The 27,409-nt window shown below is 41.8% G+C and overlaps 1 protein-coding gene across 13 annotated transcripts in view; it reads left to right on the top strand.

The window, feature by feature from the left end:
* Positions 1 to 26,062, top strand: part of r3hdm2 (R3H domain containing 2) — a 50,767-nt gene extending 24,705 nt beyond the window's left edge. For 4 of the 13 annotated variants that reach the window (XM_019861037.1, XM_019861036.1, XM_019861039.1 and 1 more), the window contains 25 exons: positions 1,393 to 1,556; positions 1,640 to 1,880; positions 3,929 to 3,970; positions 4,477 to 4,560; positions 4,666 to 4,789; positions 8,082 to 8,160; positions 8,549 to 8,608; positions 8,869 to 9,009; positions 9,092 to 9,200; positions 9,318 to 9,413; positions 9,778 to 9,827; positions 11,674 to 11,727; positions 15,822 to 16,057; positions 17,301 to 17,434; positions 17,734 to 17,832; positions 19,479 to 19,769; positions 21,232 to 21,367; positions 21,918 to 22,075; positions 22,206 to 22,345; positions 23,167 to 23,267; positions 23,659 to 23,828; positions 23,909 to 24,053; positions 24,585 to 24,679; positions 24,788 to 24,872; positions 25,686 to 26,062. In XM_019861037.1, coding sequence (XP_019716596.1) covers positions 1,701 to 1,880; positions 3,929 to 3,970; positions 4,477 to 4,560; positions 4,666 to 4,789; positions 8,082 to 8,160; positions 8,549 to 8,608; positions 8,869 to 9,009; positions 9,092 to 9,200; positions 9,318 to 9,413; positions 9,778 to 9,827; positions 11,674 to 11,727; positions 15,822 to 16,057; positions 17,301 to 17,434; positions 17,734 to 17,832; positions 19,479 to 19,769; positions 21,232 to 21,367; positions 21,918 to 22,075; positions 22,206 to 22,345; positions 23,167 to 23,267; positions 23,659 to 23,828; positions 23,909 to 24,053; positions 24,585 to 24,679; positions 24,788 to 24,872; positions 25,686 to 26,032 — 3,156 coding nt within the window. In that variant the 5' untranslated portion in view covers positions 1,393 to 1,556; positions 1,640 to 1,700 and the 3' untranslated portion in view covers positions 26,033 to 26,062. Of the gene's footprint in view, positions 1 to 1,392; positions 1,557 to 1,636; positions 1,881 to 3,928; positions 3,971 to 4,476; positions 4,561 to 4,665; positions 4,790 to 8,081; positions 8,161 to 8,548; positions 8,609 to 8,868; positions 9,010 to 9,091; positions 9,201 to 9,317; positions 9,414 to 9,777; positions 9,828 to 11,673; positions 11,728 to 15,821; positions 16,058 to 17,300; positions 17,435 to 17,733; positions 17,833 to 19,478; positions 19,770 to 21,231; positions 21,368 to 21,917; positions 22,076 to 22,205; positions 22,346 to 23,166; positions 23,268 to 23,658; positions 23,829 to 23,908; positions 24,054 to 24,584; positions 24,680 to 24,787; positions 24,873 to 25,685 lie in introns of all 13 variants that reach the window. The other 9 variants (XM_019861041.1, XM_019861044.1, XM_019861042.1 and 6 more) reach the window with 9 other exon arrangements.
* Positions 26,063 to 27,409: the final 1,347 nt, after the last annotated feature.

The following is a 27,409-nucleotide window of genomic DNA, read 5'->3' as shown; positions in this document are numbered from 1 at the left end:
TCTTGTAAGGGTATTTAAAAACTCGAATATGATCTTATTTTGCATGCTAACATGGCCTTTCAAAGCGCGTATATTACCAAAATTGGAGTTTCTAAAGTGTAATTGCATGTAATGTAGTCAAGGAAGTATATTGGCAAGTGTGTGCGATTATAGTGTGTGATATGAGTCGAACGACTTCACATTTTTTCAGATTTTGTATTTTATTTTCTATGCTGAAGTCATTACATTTTTTTCCTCTTGTCGAGCTGTTTGCACCTTGGAGCACAAGCTCAGTCGTTTACATTCCGCATCATTCTCCATTGTGCAAGCTTCCCCCCTTGACTCATTCATCTATTCGCATTCAGACACTCGCTCATCCTTTCATAATTTGACACCTTCAGTTTCTTGCAGTCAGTAGGAAATTATGACAATCTTCCTGCTACTATATATAATAAGTGGACACAGGAAACCAAATTGCAGGACTAGGGGATTTTCTGCAGTCATGTAGCAAACTTGTAGTTTTGTTGTGTGGATTGTTGAAAGAGTTTCATCAATTTCAACTGTACCTGAGTCCATGAACGTGTCTGTGATTTGATGGTGCCAGTGGAAGAAAAAAAAGACTTGCGAGTGTCTGCAGGATGAAAGCCTGACTGACGGTTCAGAGAATCCCAAGTTGGATGGGGTTTTTTTTTCTCCTCTCTGCAGGCAAAGATATTAAATGTTCATTCTCACCATGAAAAGGCTATTGATGGACCACCGCTTGCCATTCATCAGCTAGCATTAACGATTGCCTTTTTAGACCGGGTGCATTTGTTATTTTTACGGGTGTAAATAGCATACTTTACAAATGAGCATGCTACTGGTCTCATTTTTAGTAAAATATTTCCACACGTTTGAAGTAACGCTGCTAGTGTGCTGCACAAACTTGCCACCTGTTGATTTCAGCAAGGCATTTGTATTAATGCCAAAACATGTCATGAATCAAGTTGAAGATATAATCGTCTTTACGGAGTTTTAAAGTCGATGTGTCAATGAGTGGTCTCAACTTGTTATGCTTGCTATCTTTGACAATTGCGAGTCTCTTCCCACAAACCACACGTCTGTCGTAGTAACAAGACTGACCTGTGAGAGGCAGTACAGTGCCTCAGGACATTGACATTGCTGGAAAGTACAACAAAGAAGAGACAGTCGTCATAGAAGAAATACAAGAAGCTAGGTTTACTGTTATCCTGTCCGAACACTACAATGTGGTTTACAACTCTTACTTGTGACACAAATTGTACAGACACTCAACATGACCAGTTGCTCCTCTATTTGTATCTGGCATCTTAGTCTCATAAAAATGCTAGCCAATCAAAGGCCTATTAACAAGCAGTTGAGCATCACAAATGAACTAAACATTTTCCTCTCCAGCCCAACCCCGGAAGGCTAAGGCTTACTATGGCCTGCACTTCCCCTCCTGCTGCAGTCCATCCTAGTACACGACCTTAGTGGCTTCTTCACCGCATCTTCCTCTCCAGGATTTCCCAGCCGCACTCACTGTAAAACGTGGAAAGACGATCTGATACCACCCAAAGGTAGATATTAATACATTACCACATACAAACACAATTCCTGGCATTTTCATGTTTTTGTTTTGTTTTGTTTCTCCATTGAGAAGCTCCTGGGTCCTGCACCCAACCCCCTCCCCATCTCCCACCCTCTCCCTCTCCCAGGGGAAGATGTCAGTCAGCCTGACCCCAGACATCCAGAAGGAGGGAGAGAGTGGGCCACTCATCGAGCCCTGTGGTCGAGGAAAGACCTCTCCTCAGCCACAGGGCCCCAAGGAAGGCACAGGAGAGGGTCCGGAACCTGACGATAGCTCCCCGCAGGATGTTCAGGTTGGGTGGAGTGATCAGTGTGTACGCATAAATCTTGTCAGTAAGCTTGAACACAATTGAAACTTTCCAATTTTTGGGGAGATAAAATTCATTCATTATTTGTATTGCAGGTCATCTCCAATACAAAATGTTTTTTTTTTTCCTCCATATGTGAGCAGCACAGATCATACAGTATAATCGATACAGTAATTGCTAATTCTGTATTGCTACTGCAACAATTACTATACTCTAAAATGCCGTGTATAAAATGCTCCCAGTGAATAATACACCTTCCCAAAATCGCCCTTAAAAGTTTTTTTTTCCCTTTGTAATCGTCTATAATTATGTTTTCCTGATTTGCTGGCATCCTTTATTTTTTTTATAGTGGCCAACAATTTAATTTTTTCAAGTGCCAAAGATTTGAATTTGATTTCTGTGTAATTCTGGGCTGATGAGTCTGAAAATGACATCCAATTCTTAGAATTGGCTCGAGTTGTTGAGATTGATCATTTTGTCAATTAATTGATTGAAAATTCATTTGGGGACATCAAAAAAGCCCTTTGTTGATGCTCTAATAAAAGTGAAACACGCTTGTTACTACTAATATTATCAATCTTTTGCCTGATGTTCACAGGAAACTTGATATACAGAAAGAAGGTTCTCTGTTACGAGTGGCGTCTTTGATTATATTGCATCAAAAATGAAAGAATATTGTATGGACATGCTTGAAAAGACAGATACAGCCTCAAATTTGTAGCATAAAGACAATACCAATGTCAAAATTTGCGTATTTTTAGCACTTTTGTTGAACAAAAACATTGACTATCTCAAAAAAAACTTGAGTCAATTCAGAGAAAAACAGTGTCATTTTCAGATTCAGCGACATCAAGATATGCTAAAACCGTTGAAACTTTCTGAGCACCAAAATGTTTATTGACCAGTGTTATCTGAGTGAATAATATGAATGAAGATTAAAAACATACCAATAAAGTGTAAATGCTTTAAAATCAAGGTTAAAAATAGGCTCTTTTCCTACACCAATAATTAAGGTCTTTCAAAGCCTTTATAAAACCATGTTCTGCAAAACATTGAATGAACAACTGCTTTTCCTTTTTAGCTACCACTTTTCAGCCGTAAAAAATATATTTTTTCTGTAATAAATTGATGACAATCACGTGCTCAGGGGTCAAGTAACAACTATGTTGTTCGCAAGCTGAGCCGTGACTGGTTGTTACCTAAGCCCTGAGTACATGTGATGTTATTTTTCAGTCGACAGCAAGTGGCAAAATGCGTTTTTAAAGGTGTTAATTTAACATGAAAAATAATGAAATTTCAAATTTACTGTAGACAAATTATTAACTTTTTACTGCTCCCTCTAAATTTCAACTTTGCTTAGCAGCACTCATAAGTGACAATTTAGACAAATCTCTCCCCATAGATCTCGATCTGTGAGACGAATTGATCCACACTCGTGATTTTGCTGGCCTCAACCACACATTTGAGTCAACATGGTTTGTTAAAAAGTGATCATTAGGAGTGGCAACTGTCAGGCTGTCAGCATCAACGCGTCTAGTCATTTTTGTCTATTAAAAAGTAGTTAAAAGTAATCCGAGGGCTCTTTCTATCTTGTTTGCTTAGCAGTTAGCTGCTAACCACTAATGCTGGCATCAGGCGCCATATAATACAATGTCAATGTAATAAGATACATATATTTTAGCGTCCTTAATTACCGATTGAACTTGATTTCAGGATGGCGTGTCGTTGACGCCGCAACTCCAAAAACAAGTCGAGTCAGCCATTTCGCCACGACACCCTGCCAAAACAACTTCAAAATAAAAGCAAATCAAGGAACTAATGTCTGTGTGTTACTGTAGTTGGAAAGATTTGATTTGGAAGTTGGCCTCATCAGGTTGGCTGCTTGTTCCGTCATGGGTTCATGAACCATTATTGCTGCTGCTGGCTTGACTAGTTGTGCCCACGGTGCACACATGAGCAATTTATTGAAACCAAATACTTTATATAACATGATTTTTTTTTTTTTACCATTAGACATTACATTTTTGTAACCTTTGCTTGAAATTGTCTTGCAGAAACGGGCTCCTAACCACAGTCATGGCAGGAAAAGGGCCAAGGTAAATCTGTTATTACATGCTGAGCTTTTACGTACGCTATTGGATACTCCTGTTAGTTATGCATGATGACCAACTTGCTATTTTTGCTTCTGAACATGCGACTCTTCTGACCTCTACCTTTATTTATTTTTGTGGCCATGCTATAGAAATATGTATATGTGCACAATGCTTCTTGTGAAGGAGATTGATTAGCTCAAATGGTGCCTGAGTGGAAGACTGAACTATAGCTTTTACTGTCTTAACAATTGGATCACTCTCATTTTGTTTGAGTGTCCATAATCTGCCTAAGGAAAGCGTGTCCTAATGAGCTCTGCCACATTTAGCCTCTGTACATTCGCCATGTGACACTTAAGGCTGTCCTCTTTCCTTGCAGAACTGTCTTTTTTTTTTTTTTCTGTTACGCACATCAGCCATCTATAGTCCTAACGTTATCTTGTCTCCATTGAGATGGTTGCACAGCAAATGCATATTAAAGAAACAGGTAAATACTGTTTTTACTGTTTCAGTCTAATGCTAAGCTGAAGTTGGTGAGGAGTCTGGCTGTATGTGAGGAGTCTTCTGGTCTCTTCAATGATGGCCCCCCAGAATCGGTACCATACCGCTATTTACCTTCAAACACTGCACACCAACAGCCAGTTTCGGTGTCAATTTTTGGGATGCAACCTTTTAGAGTTGATGCACTGTTTTCTTTTTAGGATATTATCCAGCTTCACATCAGTTGTCCGTCAGACAAGGAAGAGGAGAAGTCCTCCAAGGATGAGTATGAAAATGAAGAAAAGGAGAAAAAGGACAAGGCTCCGCGGAAGATGTTGTCACGTGGTAAGTTTATGGTGGAGCCTGAACTTGGGAACAATGTGAGTTTTGTTACTGTCTTTATAAACCAAGCTGGTGTGACAAACATGGGCACGCACATGGCGACACATTTTAACCAGTTTTTTAAAAATGTGAAACCCCACACATGACGAAGAAAAAAAAACCTGCTCTTATCGTGGTGACATACTCGATTACCAACACAGGACGTCACACACGCACGCACACACACACACACACACACACACACACACACACACACACACACACACACACATAAGAATTTGTGTCGATGAATGTTGAACAGGTTTCTGTTAGGATTGTCATCCCTTCCCATCCCTTCCAAGCAGATTTTGGAAAAATTGGTCTAAACTGGAAATGCACCAATACCTGGCTTTTTTTCAGACAGAGGGCGAGTACTTATATTTACTTTAATTTGAGTACTCATTGATAGTGCGAAGGGCTTCCTGTTCATACACACTTCTTAAATAATGAATTTCCTCAATTTACGTATAATCATAAAGTTATTATCTGTTTATTTTTAGGGCTCGGAAAAATATCCAACTCAGCTAGGTCGACCATAAAAATTGGTCGAAATGCCGGGGGGGGGAGCAATTACTCCAGTAATCAATGGAATTTATAGGATAATCAATTCTGGAAAAGATTAATTTGTGTCAGGCCTAGTTATTAAAAATGTATGCCATTAATTTATGCAAAGACACTGATCATGTTAATGATTTTTCACAACAGTTATGTAACAGGTTAATACTAATATGCAACCTTTATTTCAATAAATCTCTTCCATTGTTTACGTTGTCAAATGGTCAGTTATACAACATTCCGTGAAAATCACAATGCTCCTTCACCAGCAAGCTAATTTTGGAACCTACCCACGTCCCACTGATTCTTGGGTGCTACCTCGTGCTCGCGGGCACTAGGTTGGTGACCCCTATTTTCAAGTAACACCTTGAATTTGTGATATTTTACCATCCAGCTTTATGATTTCCTAACAGTCCAACATAGGGGTGGGCAAACTTTTTGGCTCGGGGGCCACATTGATTTCTAAATTTGACAGGTGGGCCGGGTCAGCACAAAATACAGTACATCTAAAAAACTGTATATGTTGACAGTCCATACCAAACATCAACAGAACAAAAGCATCAAAGTATTACCATCCTTTTTTTTGAATGAGAACAGTGAAACAACTATGGTATATGTCCTGTATGAACGTCCAAATATGTTAACAACATACATGTGTGACAACACAAGCAACATACTGCAACAAGATATTGCCCAAAAACTGCAGCATACAGTACAGGTATATGACAAAATATAACAAAGTTAGGACTATTTGCTACAAAATGAGACGAGTAAAAGACCTGGTGGCTTTCGTTCCACTCACTCACTGTCTCGAACTTGACCTCCCCTCGATCACCACACAAGACAGCGTTGCTCAGCTGATGTCGTGCAACGAATTTTTGAAGCCAGCCACGGGACGCTTTGAAGTCTTCGATGCCCATAGCGCGATGGAACAGCCAGAATCGGACTGAGCAAGAATCGCTTCCTCGTTTTTCAAAGTCTCGTAAATTTGAGACTTTCAGACTCCAAGCGTCTCCTGAATGTTTCGTACTTTGTAACCCGCTTCGTTTAATCAGATACACTTCACTTTCTCTTCCGTGGCCATTACTGTTCCTCTTCGTTTGGGTGCCTTGATCAACAGGATGTAAAAATTTTCGCAATTCCAGTAAAACGCACTGCAGTAAAGAGTCACTTGCATGTCGCTGTTTTGGATCGAATGATGGAAAATAGCGTTGTGGACACACTTATTCCGTCGTATCGAGCGGGAGTTGCTTGAGTTGGCGCTACTGCGGGCTTCCATATCGTCTCCCCCTCCTTACCTGCGCTCTGCAACTTCAAGTAACTGCGCCGCCTGGCGTTGAAATGCCTGTCATTACAAGTCCAAATGAAATAAATGCAATCATTTACATCGAACCTTAATTGTGTACCAACTTTCTGCAGGCCGGATTAAAAAGACCCGCGGGCCGTAGTTTGCCCACCTCTGGTCTAACACATTTTATCGAAATGTAGCCTGTTATATGAGGCAATTCAGTTATAAAATAAAATCGTGACCACAACATCTTAAATTATACTGGTTCACACCATTGCTTACTTATGTTTTTTTTGTTTTTTTTTTTAAGTGCTGAGCTGCAGTGCATTGCCCAGCTGGCCTGCTCCGAGATGGCCTTGTCACAGGCACGCAGGTGGCCTGGCTCAACTGTAACAGTGCAGAGCTGAGCTTGAGAAACTCGATGCTTGCCGGATTGCCCACCGGCACAATTTGTGGGACAGCTGCCTCCATCGCCACCCAAGTGGAGTTCATTCTCCAGTTCAGTTGTGGAGCCGGGCTGTCCGGCAAGCATAGATTTTCTAGAGCTTCGCTTCGTATTCCTTAACTAGGGGAGGACCTGTGTTGTCATCCGTGTTACCATTAAGGTAGATCTCCACATGGCTGACATGGTTCATAACCAACCTGCTGAGAAGGTATATGTCAGGCCAGTAAACTGGTATGGGGTGCCATAGTATTGGAGTATTTTTCAATTGCGAGTACAAGACCAATAAACAACATCGATAGCGATACTGTTATCAGTACATCCCTAGTCTTGAAACACCCCACACAGTAGTGTCATTCGATAATCTTTTTGAGACATCTGATAATTTTGTGACTTTGATTGGAATGGGTAAAAACGTGAGATTCCAGCCCAGCTATCAGCATGAGAAAATTGCACTTGAGTGCTTTTTATGTCTAACATGCATCTAAGAGTCTCCTCTGGTCAATCTCTGATAATTCATGTTACGTTACAAAATGAAGACGTGCACACACACAGACAAGACTCTTGGTTATTATATGATGTCCAGTTGTATTTTTTGCTCTTTCTCTGTCATTATCTTCCCTCCCTTCCACTTGGGGCACTGGCCCTTAGGCGTCATTAGACTGAGTGCGGCGGAGATCAAATGGTTGCCCTGACTGTTTAATGTCGTGGAAAATAGTGAAAACGATCTTCTGAAGTTGAGAGAGTGCGCGCGCGTGCCCGCCCGCCCGCGTGTGTGTTTGTATAAGGGCGCAGAACAGTGTGCGTTACTTTTCCCGATGTTCGTCCTTGCCTCAGCAACTTGGAATTGTTAATAATGTGTCAGAAGCTGCTTTGGTTGTTATACCTAGTAGCTTTCTTGATTTTGCACTTGAATGTATTACTCTTCTATCATCTACATTAAGGCTGTCTTTTTGTCTTTCTCTGGTCAGACTCCAGTCAGGAATACACTGATTCCACGGGTATTGACGTGCATGAGTTTCTGGTCAACACACTGAAAAACAATCCCAGGTGGGAGGTTGTTCCTTTTGTCACTTGTTCTTATTCTACTCTATCATAAGTTGCACAAGTTAAACATAACAATCTGTTGTTTAGATTCTCAAATTAAAATCGTGACTCCATGATCAGTTTGTAGCACACGAGTGGTTTGCAGTCAAATGTTTGTTTCACTCCGATTCGTTGCTGCTTAAAATGAACAAAATACTAGACTTTGAGAAGTCAGCAATCTTTTTGTCCCCCCCAGGGATTGACTTTTATTCCCTTACAAGTGACTCTTTGAAATGGAAATGAACAGCATTTGTTAGCCAGGAGCAATAGATGCGTCTTAAATGTAAAAGTAAGCCAGTCAACAAGTCCAGGCACTTATATTTCTCTCTCTTCCCCCTTTTTGGGCTGCCAGGGATCGAATGATGCTGCTGAAACTAGAACAAGATATCCTGGAGTTCATTAATGACGACAAGTAAGTTACTTTGTTTTGAGTGACTCTTGTATCCCTTTCTGTGTATTTATTGACTTGTCCAGGTGTTAAGCTCTATGACACAGTTTATCGGTTTATGATTTAATGCAGGCCAGCTTTTATCTGGCAGGATCTCAGAAAATGTTATCAGCACTTTATTAGTCAAACTTAAGAGATCGATTTTTCATAGACACGAGACGACATTGTGATAAGAATATTGTCAATCTCACTACACTTAACTGTGTGTGTTTGGGTCCTCTTAGTAACCAATACAAGAAGTTTCCTCAGATGACGTCATATCACCGCATGCTGCTGCACCGTGTGGCCGCCTACTTTGGTATGGATCACAACGTGGATCAGACGGGCAAGGCGGTCATCATCAACAAGACGGGCAACACGCGCATGTGAGCGTTCGTTCAGGCCAAGACCGTTTGGCTTTTTTTCCTCATAGCACCAAATAACTAAACTCGTTTTATGGTCTGGTAGTCCCGAGCAAAGGTTCTCGGAACACATCAAGGATGAGCGCAACATGGACTTCCAGAAGAAATTCATTCTCAAGAGAGATGACGCCAGCATGGACAAGGATGATAATCAGGTATGATAAAACATTTGTGTCTTAAATGTACTTTGTAGTGGACTGCTTTCTCATTTTGTCACCCAACATTTCCCCTTACATATTCTAATCAAATCTTTCCCCCCTTGCCAATATTAGATCCGTGTACCACTGCAGGACGGTCGGCGTAGCAAATCCATCGAGGAGCGAGAGGAAGAATATCAGCGGGTACGAGACCGGATCTTTGCCCGAGAAGTAAGTTTTGGATCTTGCTTTTAGTAAACCAAACACAGATTACAAACAGCCTCCTGCTCCTGTACATGTGAGATCTTTACAAATGCACAAATGCAAATGTTAGATGCGCTAACTCCGGCCACTCTCCTGAATGAGCTTGTCAAAAGTTGAACCTGGATTATGCAGCTAAATAGTAGCTAAGCGGACCAAACTTTATTAAGGGCAACTGGCTGAACCTTATTGTGTTGCAAAGCATGACTCAGTTCTGGCAATGTATCAAAAAATATATATACATGTATATATAGTATATGAACTATTGTGCCTTGAATGAATTTTGAAGCTGTTGCACTGATTGAGTGTGAATGAAGCCTTTCATAATGTGCAGGTGTCCTTTTTTTTGCAGGCCTCTCAGAATGGATACATCAACGACAACAGGTAAGAGGATGTCGTCATTTGCTCTTTCTTTTTTTGTGGTTGTCAGGTTAAATCACTACATCTCATAAGTGTAAAAAGGTTTGAGTTCTCAGATTTGTTAATGTGTCTAGTTGTAATCAACAATTCTGAGGCTAGATTTAGACACTGCCTGGTTCAATCGACACAACAATGTTTTTTTTCTTTGGTCTGAAACAGCCCAATTGGGATATGTCTCATGTCAGCGTAATGAGAATAAAACAGCTCATTGAATAAGGCCTCTTCCAAATGTGAGTAAAAACCTGATCTGTATTGGAACGCTCCCCATGTGAGTGCCACGTAAACGCGTTAAAGCATACTATATATCATAGTGGCATTCCAATTAGTATACACACAAAATTTCAATTCCTTTATTCCAAAACAGGACGTTATATCAAATTGACAAGGCAGAAAATGCATAAACATTCATTGATTATTATTTAGTTCCTGGTTTAGTATGTAAAATGTCAATAAATAGGCAAAAATGTTGAACATTGTTTTCCAAAGTAGAAGCAGATGTTTGTAAATGTCTCATTTTGATTAAACATCAAAAATAGGAGGACTACAGAAATCTGACAGTATTTACCAGTGAGAAGCTGAAATTGAGAGGGCTTGGACAATTTTGGGTTCAACTGTCTCTAAATGTTTCATCGATCATCAAAATAGTTGTTGATTCATTTGTTTAGATAAAATCCACGACTCTCATTGATGTGCATGTGACGTGCACCCGAAAGCACAAGTTAGCCTAGGTTGTTAATTTGCTAGCATGACTTATTTGGAATGGAGTGTTACTTTAAAAGTAAATGTTATCAGATTTAAGCTGTAATTTTTTGGAATTTGATGTAAAAGGGGATGAACTTAATTCTCAAGCAGAAATGTTGCCAAATCCTTATCGGTTCCAAATTGTCTCAGCTGCCTGTAGTCACTCTACCTCTGAAAGGCAGCTCCCATGTTGGGTCTTGGGATCTGTCCAATTCCTTCTTTTAAACGTTTTCCCCTCGAGGACAATGTAACGGGTAACAGCATAACACTTTGAGGCCGCAGTGGTGTGCCCCGCGAGTGCACGAGAATTACTGACACCTTGTTATCCATGCTTTCTGACTCCGGTTAATTTCTTATTTTTATTTTTTTATCAAATGAGTGGTACAAAATGGGGCTTTAGTGGGCTGATATTTTTGTTTATTTATGTATTTATATTTCATCCCAACATCCGATTTTACAAATGTACTTATCAGTACATACAGTTTTTGCAAAAAATATATCATTATTTTTCTTTATTTGCCATTTGGACCTGCAGTGTAAATCCAGCCCAAATTACTTTTTGAAATCGTATCTCTTAAAACTCATTCACTCCCAAAGACATATTTATGTCTTTTCACACTCCACACGTTCAACCCCAGATACTTTTTTTTTTTTTTTTTTTTAATTTTTCCAAGATTTAGGGTAAAATAAATTGGGGGTCTAGAATTAGCTGGTACTGAATGAGATAAGCACTTGGTGAGCATCATAAGGGACCTGCCGTGTTTGAAAAAGAGTACAAGGAAGAGCAGCAGTGATGAAAACAAGTTGACTCTCAGAACCGTCAACTTTATTCCAAATGCACTCTGGCTGTGGAATACTCTATAACATGCAGAGAAAGGAGAGTCCTGAGGTTTCAACTGTTCTCAATGTTGCTTTGTGTGCATTTTCCCCCATCCCTCCCTCTCCTTTTGAAGATCTAAAGTGCTACACTGTGATGACCTCTACCCACCCTGACCCCCTCCCCCCTTCTCCCCGTTGTCAACTACAGTTTTGTAATGCCAGCATTTTCTCCCAATATTAACCCCAACAGACTTTCCACCGAGGGCTACTGCTCTAGCTCTCAAAAGAGGAGGCAGATCTTTAGGTATTGGGGAGCTGCTGCACTTATACTTTTGTGTTGCCATGCCCATACTTGAAAGTGGATTAGTGATGATAGTGGTGACTTGTTTTTTTTATTTTTTTGGTATCTCTGCTTGGCATAGTCCACTGATTGATGGCTATTCCACTCTCTACTGCACCGTGGGGCTCCCTGCGGCCCATGCATGGCTGCTTTGTGGTTTCACTGAGGACTGACTGATGTACTTTACCTCTGGACCTACCATCCACTGCCACCATTGTATAAAGTACTCACATTGCCTCCTCAGCGACATGTTTGTTTTGTGGTTGACGTATTCTTGTAATTTTTGTAAGCATGTCATCCGTTGACAACAATCATAAGATATAATGGAGCCCCAACATATAGGGATTATCGAGCTGAAATAATTGCAATGATTCCAAAATGCCTAAAATCATTTTCGTGTAGTTGCCTTCACTCTAATAGATGCCTTGTTTCATATAATCACAGCGTGTTCATATTAACACCCTTCAAATGAATTTATGGTAACTGTAAATACCTGTAATAGCATACAACCTCATTAATACTGTTGTTTCCTGTTGCTAACCAAAACGGCAGAATGTATAGAAGCTCCCTTGTACAAAGTTCAGAATGAACATAAAATATTGAATCACCCCACGTCTTGCATGCTTTGGTTTGTGAAGGACCTCCACAGTTGCTTTGAGTGGAGGAGAGGAAGGACTCCTCCTCCCGCTGACAGAAAAAAAAAAAGGTTGAGCCTTGCTAGTCATTTTTGTGACTGATAGTTATTAGTTTGACTGCTAAATGCTGTCTTGGTTGGAAGTTTAAGAGCCGTTAACTCGTCCGTACACTGACCAGATATGCCAACTTCCTCACTCCCCATTCTCCAAGTCTGCTCCTTTTTAGCTCGGTCCCTGCCGTTATTGGAAGCTGTTTTCTACCTCCCAGTCCCACAGCCCGCAAGGATATTGTCCTTCATTATTATTTTACCACCTTGTGTCTGTTTCTGTTTGGGCTTGTGCTATTGCTGTGTGTGACAAGCTAAGTATATTCTCTACGCTGATTGGCTGCCGGCGATGCAATGCCACAAAGTTACTTTGCAAGCTCAGGTGAAGAAGCAACATTTTCAATTCAAATGCTTCATTCGCACGGCCCTCCACACAACCGCGCACTGTATTGACTATATATGGAAACGCGCCGCCAAAAACGAACATTTGTGTGTGTGCGTGTGTGTGTGTGTGTGTGTGTGTGTGTGTGTGTGTGTGTGGCAATGAAGACTGTCATAACGTGGAGAAGAAATATGATTACCTTATCCCCTGGATCATCCTTCATTTCATCTCCATCTGTAACCATGTGTGAATCAGCCTTAAAGAAAAGAGAACATGGCATCATGACTTAAAACCGGTTGTGCAGAAAGCGGTAGAACGAGAGAGGACTCAAAATAGATTCTCCATTAATTATAGAGGGTGGGATATATTTTCAGCCACCGCTAAGCAGCTCACTACGCGGATGTACAGTACATCATTCATCTCAGAAAGGACTCCGGGTCGGTAACCTCGGCCTTTTCCTGCACCCGTTCCTCATCCTTATCGCCATTGATAACATCGTAAGCTCAGCTGCACTGCGATGGAGGGCTTTCCCTCTGTGGTGGTTCCTCTTACAGTGTGATCATTGGTTTTCTCAAAAACTGACTTCATCCAGGGTGACAGCGTCACAGCATCACATCACAATAGGCCAATCAGTGTGTGTATACCACACCGTAGTGTTTTAATCTGTCGTAGTGATGAACCAGTGGTAGCAGACAATTATTTTGTAGATTATGTATACGTGTGTGTGAGTCTGAATGTTTTGTATTCAGAAATATGTGGGTCTATGTACATGGTGTATAAAATGACTTGAGGATATGTGCTGTGTTGTCTGTAATACAACCCTTTTTAAATGCATGTGCTGTTTTTCTGGTACAGTGGAACCTTCAACCTCAAACCAAAGTTCATTCCATGACAGAAAACACAAATTTCCCATTGAGATTAATTGTAAGTGCAAGCATTTGTTCCTGAGTTAACAAACTGCCCCTATCAATAAACCCTGATCAACTGCACAGGCATTGATTTACGGAACACTGTGAAATGTCACACAAATTAGAAGCAGAGGTTAACGTGTCTAATAATTTGTATTTTGGAAGCAAAACACGGCAAATTCAGAATCACTATTTAACATTAATTCGCATGACAGTTGCGATTGTTGAACAGTTTAAACATTGACAATTGTTGGCCTGACTGTTGTCAGAATATGTTGGAGAGGAAGCTACCTACACAATATACCGTAATTTCCGGACTATAAGCCGCGACTTTTGTCACACGCTTTCAACTCTGCGGCTTATTTCATGAAGCGGCTTATATAAAGACTTTTCTAATGGCCGCCTGTGTACCGTCTTTCTTTGTAAATACCTCATGTTACAATATGGGCACCTGCGGCTTATACACAGGTGCGGCTTATGTGTGTACAAAATATTTTTTTCCCTTTAAAAATGTAGTGGTGCGGCTTATAATCAGGTGTGGTCTATAGTCCAGAAATTACGGTAATTGCTCGGCATAATCTTTTATACACGAGATTCGTGAATTTCATCGCAACAGAGCAGTCAAAGTGGACGTGACCAATGATATATGTGTACTAGTGGTAGACTGATTATCAACCGGACCAATCATCAAAGCAGATATTCAGAATTTTGGCTCATATCGGCATCGGCCATTTTTTAAAAATACAACAGCCGATAAACGACCAATGGAAAAAAAAATGTTTATTTTGAGACGCTAAGTTTTCTGCTGGCATCTCACACTTTTAACATGCCGTAGATCTGAAAACCTGGTTCTTAAAGGAATTTGAGCAAAGTGTTGTGAGTTTGCATTACTTAAAATCTTGATGTTGATATTTTCTGTGGACGGCCCGGAGGGGCAAGTGGTTAGTGCTCTGACCTCACAGGTCGTGGGTTCGATCCTGGCTCCGGCCTTCCTATGTGGAGTTTGCATGTTCTCCCCGTGCCTGCGTGGGTTTTCTCCGAGTCCTCCGGATTCCTCCCACATTTCAAAAACATGCATGGCGAGCTGATTGAACACTCTAAATTGTGCCGATGTGTGAGTGCGGAGGGTATTTTGTCTCTGTGAGTTCTGCGATTGGCTGGCAACTGGTTCAGGGTGTCCCCTGCCTACTGCTGGGATAGGCTCCAGCTCCCCCCGCGACCCTTGTGAAAATAAAGCACATCGGAAAATGGATGGATGGATATTTTTTGTTTTACAGGCCCCTTTTTTTCCCCCCCCCAAAGATACCTTCAAATATCCGCTATTGGCGTCTTGGACAACTCATCAACGGTATTGGCATTGGACCTGAAAAAAACAGTATCACTAGTGTGTACCCTGCTTAGCCAGAATAAGATTAAAAAAAATAGCAAGTGGAAACATTTGAAGATACGCTAAATATGAGTTAGTTGAACCAACATCTCTGCTCAGATGCCCATAAGGCTACTTGTAAAAGAGCACTTCCTTTGACAACATATTTTGACAAACTCAAAGACAACTGAATTGGAGGTTCTACTGAATTCAGTTTGACAACCTTGCCATTAATTGTCTGCATCATTTTCAGTTCATTACTTGGTTGTTTCCTCCTGTCTTGGATTGTTTGTGCAAGTGTCGTCTCATCCTGTGTCACTGTCAAGGAGTCTGTTGTTCGTCTGGAGCGTATTTTGTATTATTCTCCCTCTGCATGTGTTCCTCTGTTTGTACGCGTGGCTCAGAGAGATTGTGGTTGAATGTCTTTTCAAATCCAAATTCTTGTCAAGTGGCTCGTTGCCTGATTTGTATTTTGCATCTGTGTTGAGAATTCGCACACTTAAAACTCATACGGTGACATTATTGATGTACTTGTTTCCGACTCGACTGGACCTCCTTGCTCTTACAAGCCTTTCATCCTGTTTTTCTGCAACTCTGACTTGAATCCTTTCGACCTCATTTTCTGTCTTCCTCATTCCTGGCTCTGTATTTACTCGTTTTTTTTTTTTTTTTTAATCTTCTTTTGTTTCATCCCATCCCTCCTTTTGCATTTCCTCTCAGAGGGAACCGCGATAGCTCCAGCCGGGCATCCAGCAGTCGTCAGAGCAGTACGGACAGTGACATGAAATGCTTGGAGCCGCGGCCCTGGAGCAGCACCGACTCAGACAGCTCTAACCGCACACTGCGGCCTCCCGTCACCAAGGCCAGCAGCTTCTCCGGTATCTCCATCCTGACTCGCGGAGACAGCCTCGGCAGCAACAAAGGCTCGCAGGGAAGCTGCAAAGGCTCTCGCTCAGGTAAGTACAGTCGTGGTGAACATTCAGGCACAAGTAAAAAACTCATGAAAGCTTTCCAGAAGTTTAATTTCACTCCTTCAATCATTGGAATATCAATATAAATACTATTTAATTCATTATTGGTTCTGTTATGTTTAAAAAAATTACTCTTAAAACAATGATGAGCAAGTTATGAGGAAATTATATAAACTGATTGTGGTGACTGTTAGAGTTCTCAAACTGAAAATTATTAGGAAAGGGACAAGAGGTCTAAATACGTCATTCCCTTGCCACATGCCAAGTCTGTAAACGAACACAGTACCACTCAGCTTCTGGCTGACACATTACGAATGCGACTTCAAATCGTATTTAATCAGAACAGCACTGGTGGGCGTTTCAGTAAATTCCGCTGGTTCGTGCTTCGCCAGTGGCCGGCCAGCCAGCCAGTCACCTTCAGTCGGTTATTTTTTCAGGCAGCCCATCAGTCCTTAGTTGCATTATAATTATAGATGACATTGTATATAACCCTGTCCTGCGCACAGTCCCGCTGTAATATTCCCGGATTTATGTGAATGTTTGTACACATGCCTTATGCACAATTCTGTGCGTATGCACATTTGAAAAATTCGACCCTTGGGTTTTTCAGATAGCCACAATGATAACAAATGCTGTACTTAATGTTTTTATAGCATAATTCCAGCAGTTGAAACTATCATCAAACTATTGATGTTGCACATGAACAGAAAAGATTTAAGACTTTTTTTTTTTTTTTAATTGCCATAGATGTTATTGAATTGGTTCCAGTTTACACAAAAGATAAGCACCAAGCAAGTTTGGCTTTACATTTTATTCCTTTCCTCTAGTGAATGTGAACCAAACCATGAACTTAAAACCAAGGTACTAGGCAAACCATGAAAGGATGGACATGTACAGTCACATTCAGACGAAAAACAGCGTTGTGCAAAGCTCAAAAAAGTAGATTTTATTTTAGCATTGCAGTCACTCCAATATGTTCGCTCTTTAGTGGCCCAATAAACTGTTATTTTAAAATAAAAGAGAGGTGGTCTCTCTCTCTCTCTCTCTCTCTCTCTCTTTCTCTCTCTCTCTCTCTCTCTCTCTCTCTCTCTCTCTCTCTCTCTCTCTCTCTCTCTACATATAAATATATAAAATGTATTTTTTGTATATGTGCAATTGTGTTTGATGTACTTTTTTGCATCACAAGGCGTGCCTCGAGTTAGTCCTAATGTGTGTCTCCCAACTGTAGCCTCCCAGTCCAGCCGCAGCCTGCTGCCTTGCCCGACGCAGCCGCCTCAGCAGCCACAGCCCCAGGCCCTGCCACAGACTGCCCTGCTGCCGACCCCGCCGCAACACCCAATGGGCAACCACATCATTGCTCAGGTGAGAGACAAGCAAGTGTATTTTGTATTTCACACAATTTCTGCTTTCAATTCCTGTTCATTTGTAGTGTAAAAAGTTTTGAAGATTTTCAGAGTTGTGTTTTCCCATAAAAATATGAAAATACTTTTATCATTTACTGCTTTTCTCCAATGATCTGACCCACGTATCCAATGTCTTCACGTATCTTTATTTCTTTCTGCCTTTTGTATGCTTCTGACCCCTTTCTTCTTGCTGTGCCTATTCTTTTCCTCTCTCCTTCTGGTGGTGGTGTGTGCGCGTGTACTTGTGCATGTATGAAGCCCGTAGCATCTCTGCAGCCCTCTCAGGCTGTCTCTTACTCCAGCCCCTCCTGCCCCCAGGTTCTCCTGCCAGTTTCTCCTCCCCAGCAGTACACAATGGTACTTGCCCAATTTGTGGCGTCATTACTTTTTGTTTGTTTGCCTGACATGTTCAGACAACAGTTAATCAATGCCATATTCATCTACACACTCATGCCCTCATTGAAATAATGTTAGTATTAACCTTAATCACCTTTGCTTTACGAAACCATTAAAACATTACAATGTTGCTTTCACCTAATAACTTCATGCGTGGTGACAAAATAATTTATATTGATTGAAAATGTTTCTATTTTACAAACCCAATTCCAATAAAGTTGTGTTCAACCTAAATGAAAACAGAATGCAATGATTTGCAAGTCATGTTCAACCTATGTTTTGTTGAAAACACTACAAAGATGAGATATTTCATATTCAAACAGACTTAATTGTTTTTAGCAAATAATCATTAATTTAGAATTTTAACAGGTTTGGGCTGCAGGCAGTTTAGTCTAGTACCCGCACTCTTTTATTACAAAGCCACGCCGGTGTAACGTGTAGAACGGGGTTTTGCAGGGTCTTGCTGAATTAGGCAGGGGTGGCCATGAAAAAGACAGCATGGATGGCACCATGTATGTACCTTTCAGCATTGATGGTGCCTTCACAGAAGTTAATATGGTTCTTTTCCTCTTTGGCCTGGAGGACACGCTATCCACAGTTTCGAAAAACAATTTCAAATGTGGACTCGTCAGACCACAGAACACTTTTCCACTGTGCATCTGTCCATCGAAGATGAACTTGGCGGTGTTTCTGAGTGTTGTTGATGAATGGCTTTTGCTTTACATAGTAGAGTTTTAAGTTGCACTTACGGATGTGGCGCCAAACTGTATTTACTGCCATTGGTTTTCTGAAGTGTTCCTGAGCCCATGTGGTGATAGCCTTGACACATTGTCGTTTTTTTTTTGTTTTTTTTTTTTTTTGGATGAAGTGCTGCCTGAGGGATCAAAGGCCACAGGCTTTTAATGTTGGTTTTCGGCTTTGCAGTGATTTCTCCTGATTCTCTGAAGCTTTTGATGCTATTATCGACATTAGATGATGACATCTCTAAATTCCTTGCTACTGTACTTTGAGGAACGTTGATATGAAACGGTTCGGCTATTTTGTCACACGTTTATTCACAAAGAGGTGAACCTCGCCCGATCTTGGCTAGTGAATGACTGAACACTTAAGGGAAGCTCCTTTTATGCCCAATCATGGCACCCACCTGTTCCCAGTTGGCCTGTTCACCCTTGGTATGTTCCAAACAGTTGTTTGATAAGCATACCTCAACATTCTGTCTTTTTTGTCGCCTGTCCCAGCTTTGTTGGTACGTATTGCAGCCATAAAATTCTAATAACAAAGTTTATCGGTTTTTGAGCATTAATGTCTTGTCTTTGTAGTGTACTCTTTTAAATATAGATTGAACATGATTTGCAAATCATTGCATTCTGTTCATTTATTTTTAACACAACTTTTGGAACTGGGTTTGGGTGGTAATCGATAAATTTGTACTTGTATTTAAGAGACCAACTCCAATGATTGATTTCTCCCTCCCATTCAAATTTTGATTGTATATTCAAGTGAAATAACTAAACAGAACAATACATAGAAGAATTGTATTATGGGAAATTTTACATGGTTTGATCTTGGGTTTTTTTTTTTAATTTTTATTTATTTTTTTCCTCAAGGGAGAAGAACTGGCGCCCCAGTTCAGCCAAATTACGCTGAGCCGCCAGGGCTCCAGCGAGAACCCTGAGGCTCCCCCCTTGTACCAGGCTCCTCCAACAGTCCTCTCTCAGCACCCCCCTCCTCAGACCAGCTACATCATGGCGACCACCGGCCAGCCCATGCCTCCTCCGTCGGGCTACCAGCCTGCCACAGGACACCCCCACCCTCCGCCGCCGCCCCCTCCTCCGTCTCAGCCTGTTATGCAGGCGCCGCCCCCGCAAGGCTACATGCAGCCGCCTCCTCCCCAGCAAGTAAGTCACTTAACCATAGATCGAACATAAACTCAATTCAGGATCAACCTAAAATGCACTATGATCTTGACAGGTGAAATATCTTTAAACCTTCGTTGAACTTTGATTGAACATCTCCATCTGTTTGGCATTTCATCACTTTTTGCCCAACTTTGTTCTCTAACAAGGACCGGAATGGCAAAATTCACAGCACATCTCATCCATAAAGTTGTAATTGCGCTCTATCTGAGGCACACTCTCTAAACTGGCTATTAAATGCGCAACGGCGGGTGTAATGGGAAGTGTTCGATAAAAGCATTGGTAGAACGGTAGGCTTTTTTAATTGAGTCTTCATAGCTGCACTCACGCAATGATGAGGCTTTGCCAATAGTGCTGTATCCAGGTGTAAAGCGATGCAATGTCTGTATATTCCTAAAGCTTTTTACAGTACAACTGCATGGATTACCACACACATGCATCGCAGGCACGGCAGTTTCCCTTCTTACTGACAGAATGCTGCCCTGTGTTGTTCAACTTGTGGGTGGTCCCCAGTGTAACAGGAGTGGAGATATTGGCAGGTGCACCCTCAGAAAATGCAGCATGTTTTCGTGCAGGAAGAACAGATCGATCCTCTTTCACATTTGCTTTCCCCTCTGCCTTCCTGCTGGATGTCTCATTTGGAAATTGTATATGCCACTTTTAGCCTCGTTGTATAAGACACAAGTGGTTCAAGTCCTATTGATTTTTCTCCTGGAATGTTTCATTTGACTATGTTCTATTTCCACACTCAACAGTCTGATAAAGGGGAAGCAGTTTTAAGTTTGGTCAGTGTCGTACTTAAAGCGGCCTTGGTGACGCGCCTATCCAGTAGAGTGGCGCTTTGACCACAGTCTGTTCTAAGAGGCTTTTACTTGCCTCTGGAATGAACATTCTCCCCTTAATGCTCGTCTATACAAGGGGTCCTCTTGTACAACATACCAGTTATGCAAGGTGTCAAAGTTATGACCACCACGTCATGAACTATTATACTTTGTGTGGCTGTGTAAGAATACATTGTCACGCAGCACAAGAAAGGATGTGCTGTTTACTGCCCTACTGTTTTTCCCCCCATTTGATTATGTTCTGCTCTAGAAGTGTTTCTTAAAAATATGAAATGTGGTTTGGGGCCGCGATCATTAATCAAATAATGAAATCACCAAAGAAGGTCAATGCAAAATCTCTACCTCAAAGGCTCGTAGCAATCATTTTTCCACACTGACTGTTACTGTAATCGCAAGCACCACTCCATGTCTAAATAAGTTGAGCCAGGCGGAACGAGTCAATAATAGACAGAGAATCTCCAAAGTTTGGGATCAGTTTCGTACTTAACGAGGAAGATAAAATGCAATGCGTACCAATGCTACCCTCTTCTCTTTAAGAAGGTCCCCTTTGCATATGTCAGACTGCGTTGTGCCTGTGTTTAATTTTGTGTTTTTGTCTTCAGATTCAAGTTTCATACTATCCCCCTGGTCAGTATCCCAGTTCAGGCCAGCAGTACCGTGTGGCTCAGCCCATATCCCACCAGGTGTCTTACACTGCTCAGCGCACGCAGCCCATGACTCAGCCCGCACAACAGTCAGGTCTGTCCATTTGTTCAAAACTCCATCTGCTGAAAATATTTTTTATATACTACTGGGATAACCTGTGCCCTTAATCAATCCGACCCTCTCCCTAGTTGTTTTCATTTCTGTTTTGCAGAGGTTGCTTATGTGTTGGATGGAAAATATTGACAAACACACTGGATTTGGGGGTGGGGGGGGCTTTGATCTGCCAGATAGACGTGCATCTCGGTCAGTGCGACCTTGATCCCCCGTCAATGTCTTATTTGATATTTGGGTGAGAGGAAAATGGGACACTAGGCTTATAGGCTTCATTCAACCTTTTTTAGGATGTTGATTCTTTAAATAAATGTAGTTTGGGGTCATATATTATTTATATTATTATTATTATTATTTTCAATAATTTAGAAGAATCAGCAAGTCTGTGTTTACTCCTCTCTTATATTGTGTGGTACACCACAAACGTAACTACCGGTACCTTCTCTCAGAATCAGGAATTTCCTGCCCCAAAACCAGATGGAATAGCCCCCGCCCACACTCCCCCTCTGAAATTCTTGTTTGCTGTGACCAGGTCTTCAGACCATCATGCCCAGCCAGCAGCCCAGTTACCAAGGCATAATGGGGGTGCAGCAGCAGCAAAATCCTGCTTTGCTCAACTCCCAGAGAGCTGGCATTGGAGGACAAATGCAAAGTATCATGGTGCAGTATCCGCAGATGCCATCCTATCAGGTACTTTTGATGACATTGAAAAACTGCTGCGATATGAAATGCCTTCAAATATGTGTTGTCCACTAAAACAAACAGCAGCAGCAGTAAATCCACAAAGGCTTGCTTTTGTCGATACGGCTGTCTTGTGCAGGTGCCAGTGGGTAACGAGAATCAGCAGGTGGTGCAGCAGCAGTACCAGCAGCAAGTGATGGTGCCGGTCAGCCAGTCCGTCCAAGGCCCCGTGCCTGTTTTCTACAGTGTTATCACACCCACACAGCAGAACAGCACAAGGTACGAATTCACTTCTGTGGACTGTTGCCCAGAGCATATTGTAGCGTTGCGGACATTGCCCCCTGCTGAGCAAAAAGTGAATTTCACCATTCCAAAAAAATTACAGTTTGTCAAATAGGGCAGTGATAGTTTAATTTCATACCACACAATGTTACATTTGTTTATTTTAGGAACGTAGCGGTCAGAGTGGCAATTCAGACATACACATGTACGCAACTGATGCACGTCTGCATGTTCACAGTGGTTTTATTCCCTACTGCGGCGGTAGTAAATTAGAGCAACGGCGACACACAAATTATGTGAAAACACTTGGGGTAACACTCACATTTAACACACATTTATGTACCATATATCCATGTCCGTCGATACATTTCGATGCACATATTTATTTATTTATTTTTAAATATGTTGAGTAAGATGCCACATCAGCAGATCATTAAAACTAAAGACTCACACTCGGGTGCCAGAACAGTGTGATCGGGACATCCTTACAGTACACGAACAAGTTTGATTTAGTTTTTTTTTTTTGTTTTTTTTGTTTGCTTGTTTCTTGCCTCATATTCACAATGGATTTGAATTAAAACAATCAAGAAACGATTGGTTTGTCAATTTTTTACCTTTAATTGATGACTTGATTCATCATTGAGGAACTAAAACCATTTTCTGCTGCCATTTTTAGAGGCTCAAAAGCAGTTGGCCATTTGATGTACAGTAATTGTAAATATCACCATCATTTCTAACACCTGGATGAAATTTCTTGATATTTTACATTGTGCCTGTATAAAAGAGTTTTCACAATGTCTTTGTTCCTTTTTGCGCAGCCCATCAGTCAGCTACCTGCAGCCCCCGAGCTCTGAACAGTATCAAATCACACCATCGCCATCTCCCTGCAACCCACAACAATTACAGCAGCAATATTCAGGTGAGAACGCCAACATTATGACATATTTTGTTAAATGAAAATGGGGGTGTGGAGACGATCACTTTGTCTCGAACAATGTGGCCATCTTATTTAGCCATCATTGCGTGTGTTGTCAGAGGTTATATAAAACCCAAGTGAAAGTTTACCTGGGGAAAGTTCAGACAAGGACAAAAAGGTTGTTAGCCACTAGATAATATTTAAAGACTTTTTAGAAAACCTGATAAACACCAATGCCATATGCACTCATTTGGCTGTGAATGAATGTGGAGTAAAATCAGTCACCCATCAATTGCATCCTTGTTCATGCTTTGTTGCGCCTTAACGCATCAGATGAATGTCATATACTGTATATCATATAAATACAACTTTGATAATTTGTCTGTCTCATCAGGAGTCCCGCCTCCTGGTCCCGGAGTCATGGTGATGCAGCTGAGTGTCCCGAATGGTCCCCAACCTTCCCAGAATCCTCCACTGGTCCAGTGGAACCCGTGCAAGTACTACAGCATAGAGCAAAGACCCAGCAAGCCGGGAGAGCTCTACAAAGCCGACAACACTCCACAGGTGCACATGCTTCGACAAGTCAAGTGAAGCTCTATCAAGCAGTCATTCTCACCTTTATATGTTCTCCTCTTTGTATGCAGGCCAGCACCCAGCTGACGAGTCCGCTGGCCTCTCCGACTCAGTCTCCAACCCCGTCTCCCTCTGGCAGCGTCAGCAGTGTCTGTCCGGGCCTGGGACCATTACCCCTCATTCCCCAGTTTCCACGGCCAGGAGGGACTGCACCAGGTGAACAAGAATTGTAGAATTTCACACTTTGCGGGCCCTTCACAGACCAAGCTATTTGTATGCAAAAAATTTAAAGTCTAGGTTTCTTAGTTTGTGCAGACCCAAACGACCCATTTAAGTAATTTGCAACCGACCGTTGGCCCTTCCTATTAAAGTTGCCAACATTAAATCAACATTCTAACTCCACATGCTTGTGATACCTTTCACCTATTTCCCCTTATCGCTTTAAAGTGATGACAAAGCCATTCGGCTGTCATGTCACTTCTTTGGGTCACATGATTGGCACTGTGCCACTTCAAACATACTGTTCGCAGCACACGGGTTGCCTCATTTGCACTTTGACCTATGTTTACGCATACATAGCCTTACTTTGTTGGATTGGCTCTGCAATCATTTTAATATTCCGCCATAATAATCAACATTTTATCTCCGACAGTGTAACTCAAAGTGAGAATGAATATTCAGGTACTATATATTCTAAAGCCACAAAAAAACTCTCATTGTTGTTTTGAACTTTCAACTTGTGTTCAGGTGATGGTCGCTACTCTCTATTGGGACAGCCCCTCCAGTACAGCCTGTGCCCGCCTCAGCTCATGCATGGCCAGTCGTCATTCAACTCCCATCAGGTCAGGCCTTGCTTACGTGGGACATTTCAATTCCCCATGTTGTGTTTGCCCCCATTTAGTGTCCCAACGGTAGTCCCGCAATCCATTCTTGTGCATTTTCTTGTGCAGAGCCAAGGGGTCATGAAACACGGTGCGCGAGGGAAGAAGCAAACGCTCAAGTCGGCATCCACTGATCTCGGCACCACTGATGTTGGTGAGTTTGAATGTCACATATGTGATGCGGCAAAATTATTTATTCATCATAAGAATGATTCATATTCGTTTTGGCTGAATTTACACTGCAGGCCCAGCTGCTTAATTCTATTTAATGCCTAAATCAGATATTTTTTACTCACAACCAGACGCTCAACATGTAGATTCGGCAACTTTGTACGCCACCCCACCAGGCACCGCCTCTTAAAGGCATGTACACAATCGCTACATCACATACGGTAGTAGTGCCCTCACCACGATATGCAAAATGGTTTGTTTTGCTTAAAGCACTTTTTCTTTCAGCCAAGGCTGTGACCTGACAAAATGAAGCTCCTCTCCTCAGTTGTTTTAATACATTTTAGTGTGTTTAGATAAGTTTAAACGTGATTAAAGTATGTGCAATGGCAACATACGCAAAAACAATTATGATTTTTCTCTTGTGGATTTTCACAAACTTTTGGGTACCATACACACACACACACACACACAATTTTTTTTCGATTTCTACGGCTGTTTTCTCAAGCAGATCAAGGGGGAACAATATCAGTTAACACACGCCAGAACAGGATAGGATAATTGCTCAGGATAACCTTAAGTGAAAATAACGGAGCCAATACTGACTTTGAGTGTAAAAGGGAAAGTGCCCAAATTCAGCTCAACTTTTTGGAACTTTGTGTTCATTCTGCTTCAGTAGCCTTCCATTTTGCCAGTGAACAAAGAGGCGTCCATTACCTAAACGTTAGATCCCACAGACCCAAACTCAACAACAAGTATACTTGTCTCTTGAACCTTCCTCCATCTGCTCGTGTTTCAGTGGTGAGTCGCGTGCTGGAAGTAACGGACCTGCCCGAAGGGATTTCGCGTCCAGACGCAGAAAAACTCTTCAACCAGCTGTCGCTGTGTGGTGCCAAGATCCAGTGGCTGAAGGAGCCTCAGGGAGGCCGGGGAGGCTGCGGACCCACTGGGGCTGCGGGCTTGGCAGGCAGCTGCGGCGGCGGCGACCCGGCCCACCTGTATACGGTGGTGGCCGTGTTCCCCAGCACCATGGCCGCCCAGAGTGCTTCCTTCAAACTGAACAACAGCGCAGCCGGTCTCTTCAAACTGAGGGCCGCTAAAAAGAACTATGACCTGCGCGTGTTGGAGAGAGCCAGCTCTCAGTGAGAGGAAGACAACGTGCGGACTCTCGGTGGGGGGACTGCTCTTGGTGTACAATTAAAACAAAGGAAAAAAAAAACAAACGTGTCAAATGTATAAAAAGGGAAGGTGTGAATCTTGAGGTGGTCGGTGTTTGCTTTCAACTATGATTTAGTCGTTGTTTTTTATTCCTCGTTTTTTGTATTTAAATAATGGAAGAGCACACGGGACACGCAAGCATGCGTTTTCACCCTTGAAATTTGTGCTGCCATCATACGGAAATGCGATCTCACACATTACAGAAATCACACACACGCATACACATTCACCACAGGGTCACGTAGCACACAAAGGAAAACACACTGGACAGTTGACCTCAGTCAAACCTCTTCGTCCTCCGCTTTCTTTGCGTCCTTACTTCTTCCAGCGCTTTTTCCGTCACCAATCATCTCCTGCCACCTCTTCGATTTACACATTCTTTCACTCTCTCCAGTCAATCTCGCCATGTCTCATGCTGCTCGCCACCTCTTCGATTTACACATTCTCTCGCTCTCTCCAGTCAATCTCGCCATGTCTCATGCTGCTCTTCTCTCTCTCTCTCTCTCTCTCTCTCTCTCTCTCTCTCTCTCTCTCGCGCTCTCTCTCTCTCTGTCTCTTTGTCTCTCTCTCTCCGTTTCTGTCTCTCACTCTCCTCTCGCTTTCTGTTTGCCTTACTGCTGTTGTGGGGTTCTGTATTGCGCTCTTCTTTTCGGGGGAGGGAGAGGGTTCAATATATTTATATAAGTGATGTAAGGAATAAAGAAATCTATATATTCAGTGATTTTTTTTTTCTTCCTCCCCAAGTGAAAAGTTTTTTGCCTTTTTTTCCCCCTCCCTTTCCTCCTTCCTTCCCTTTTCATCCTCTGCTCCTGTTCCCCACATAGCCCCCTCTTTACTGTCCTCTCCCACAACGCCCAACTACCCCCCGACCACATTGTGTTTGCGTTTTTTGTTGACAGCTGTGCAGAAAGTATCAGAAAATGTAGTTGAAGTGCACAATGTTTGCATATGTCTACTGTAAATTTTATTTAATCTGTTATTTTTTTTGTTTGTTTTTAAAAATATAAAAGGTGAAAAATGAAAAAGAATTGCTCGATGTGCTTTTATTGCTCTGAAGTGCCTACACGTTCAGCGGTCGGGTTACTTGGTTGTGGCCCTTTTCCTGCTATTTCTTGTCCCCTGGTGGGACCATGGTGGAACGTGCAAACATTTTTTATGTTTTATGTTTTATCGACTCTTCCCTTGAATAATCAAGTAATTAATATTTCCAATCGTCCCACATCTTTGCGTGATTATCTAGTCTACAAACACCATTCAGTACTTTCCAACTACGGTCTAACTGGTGGATTAGTAGATTGAAAAACA

Source organism: Hippocampus comes, unplaced genomic scaffold, assembly GCF_001891065.2.
Source record: "Hippocampus comes isolate QL1 unplaced genomic scaffold, H_comes_QL1_v1.1 scaffold40, whole genome shotgun sequence".
Classification (NCBI taxonomy): Eukaryota; Metazoa; Chordata; class Actinopteri; order Syngnathiformes; family Syngnathidae; genus Hippocampus; species Hippocampus comes.
Note: the sequence above shows the minus strand (reverse complement) of the source record. Positions and strands in the feature narration are given on the sequence as shown.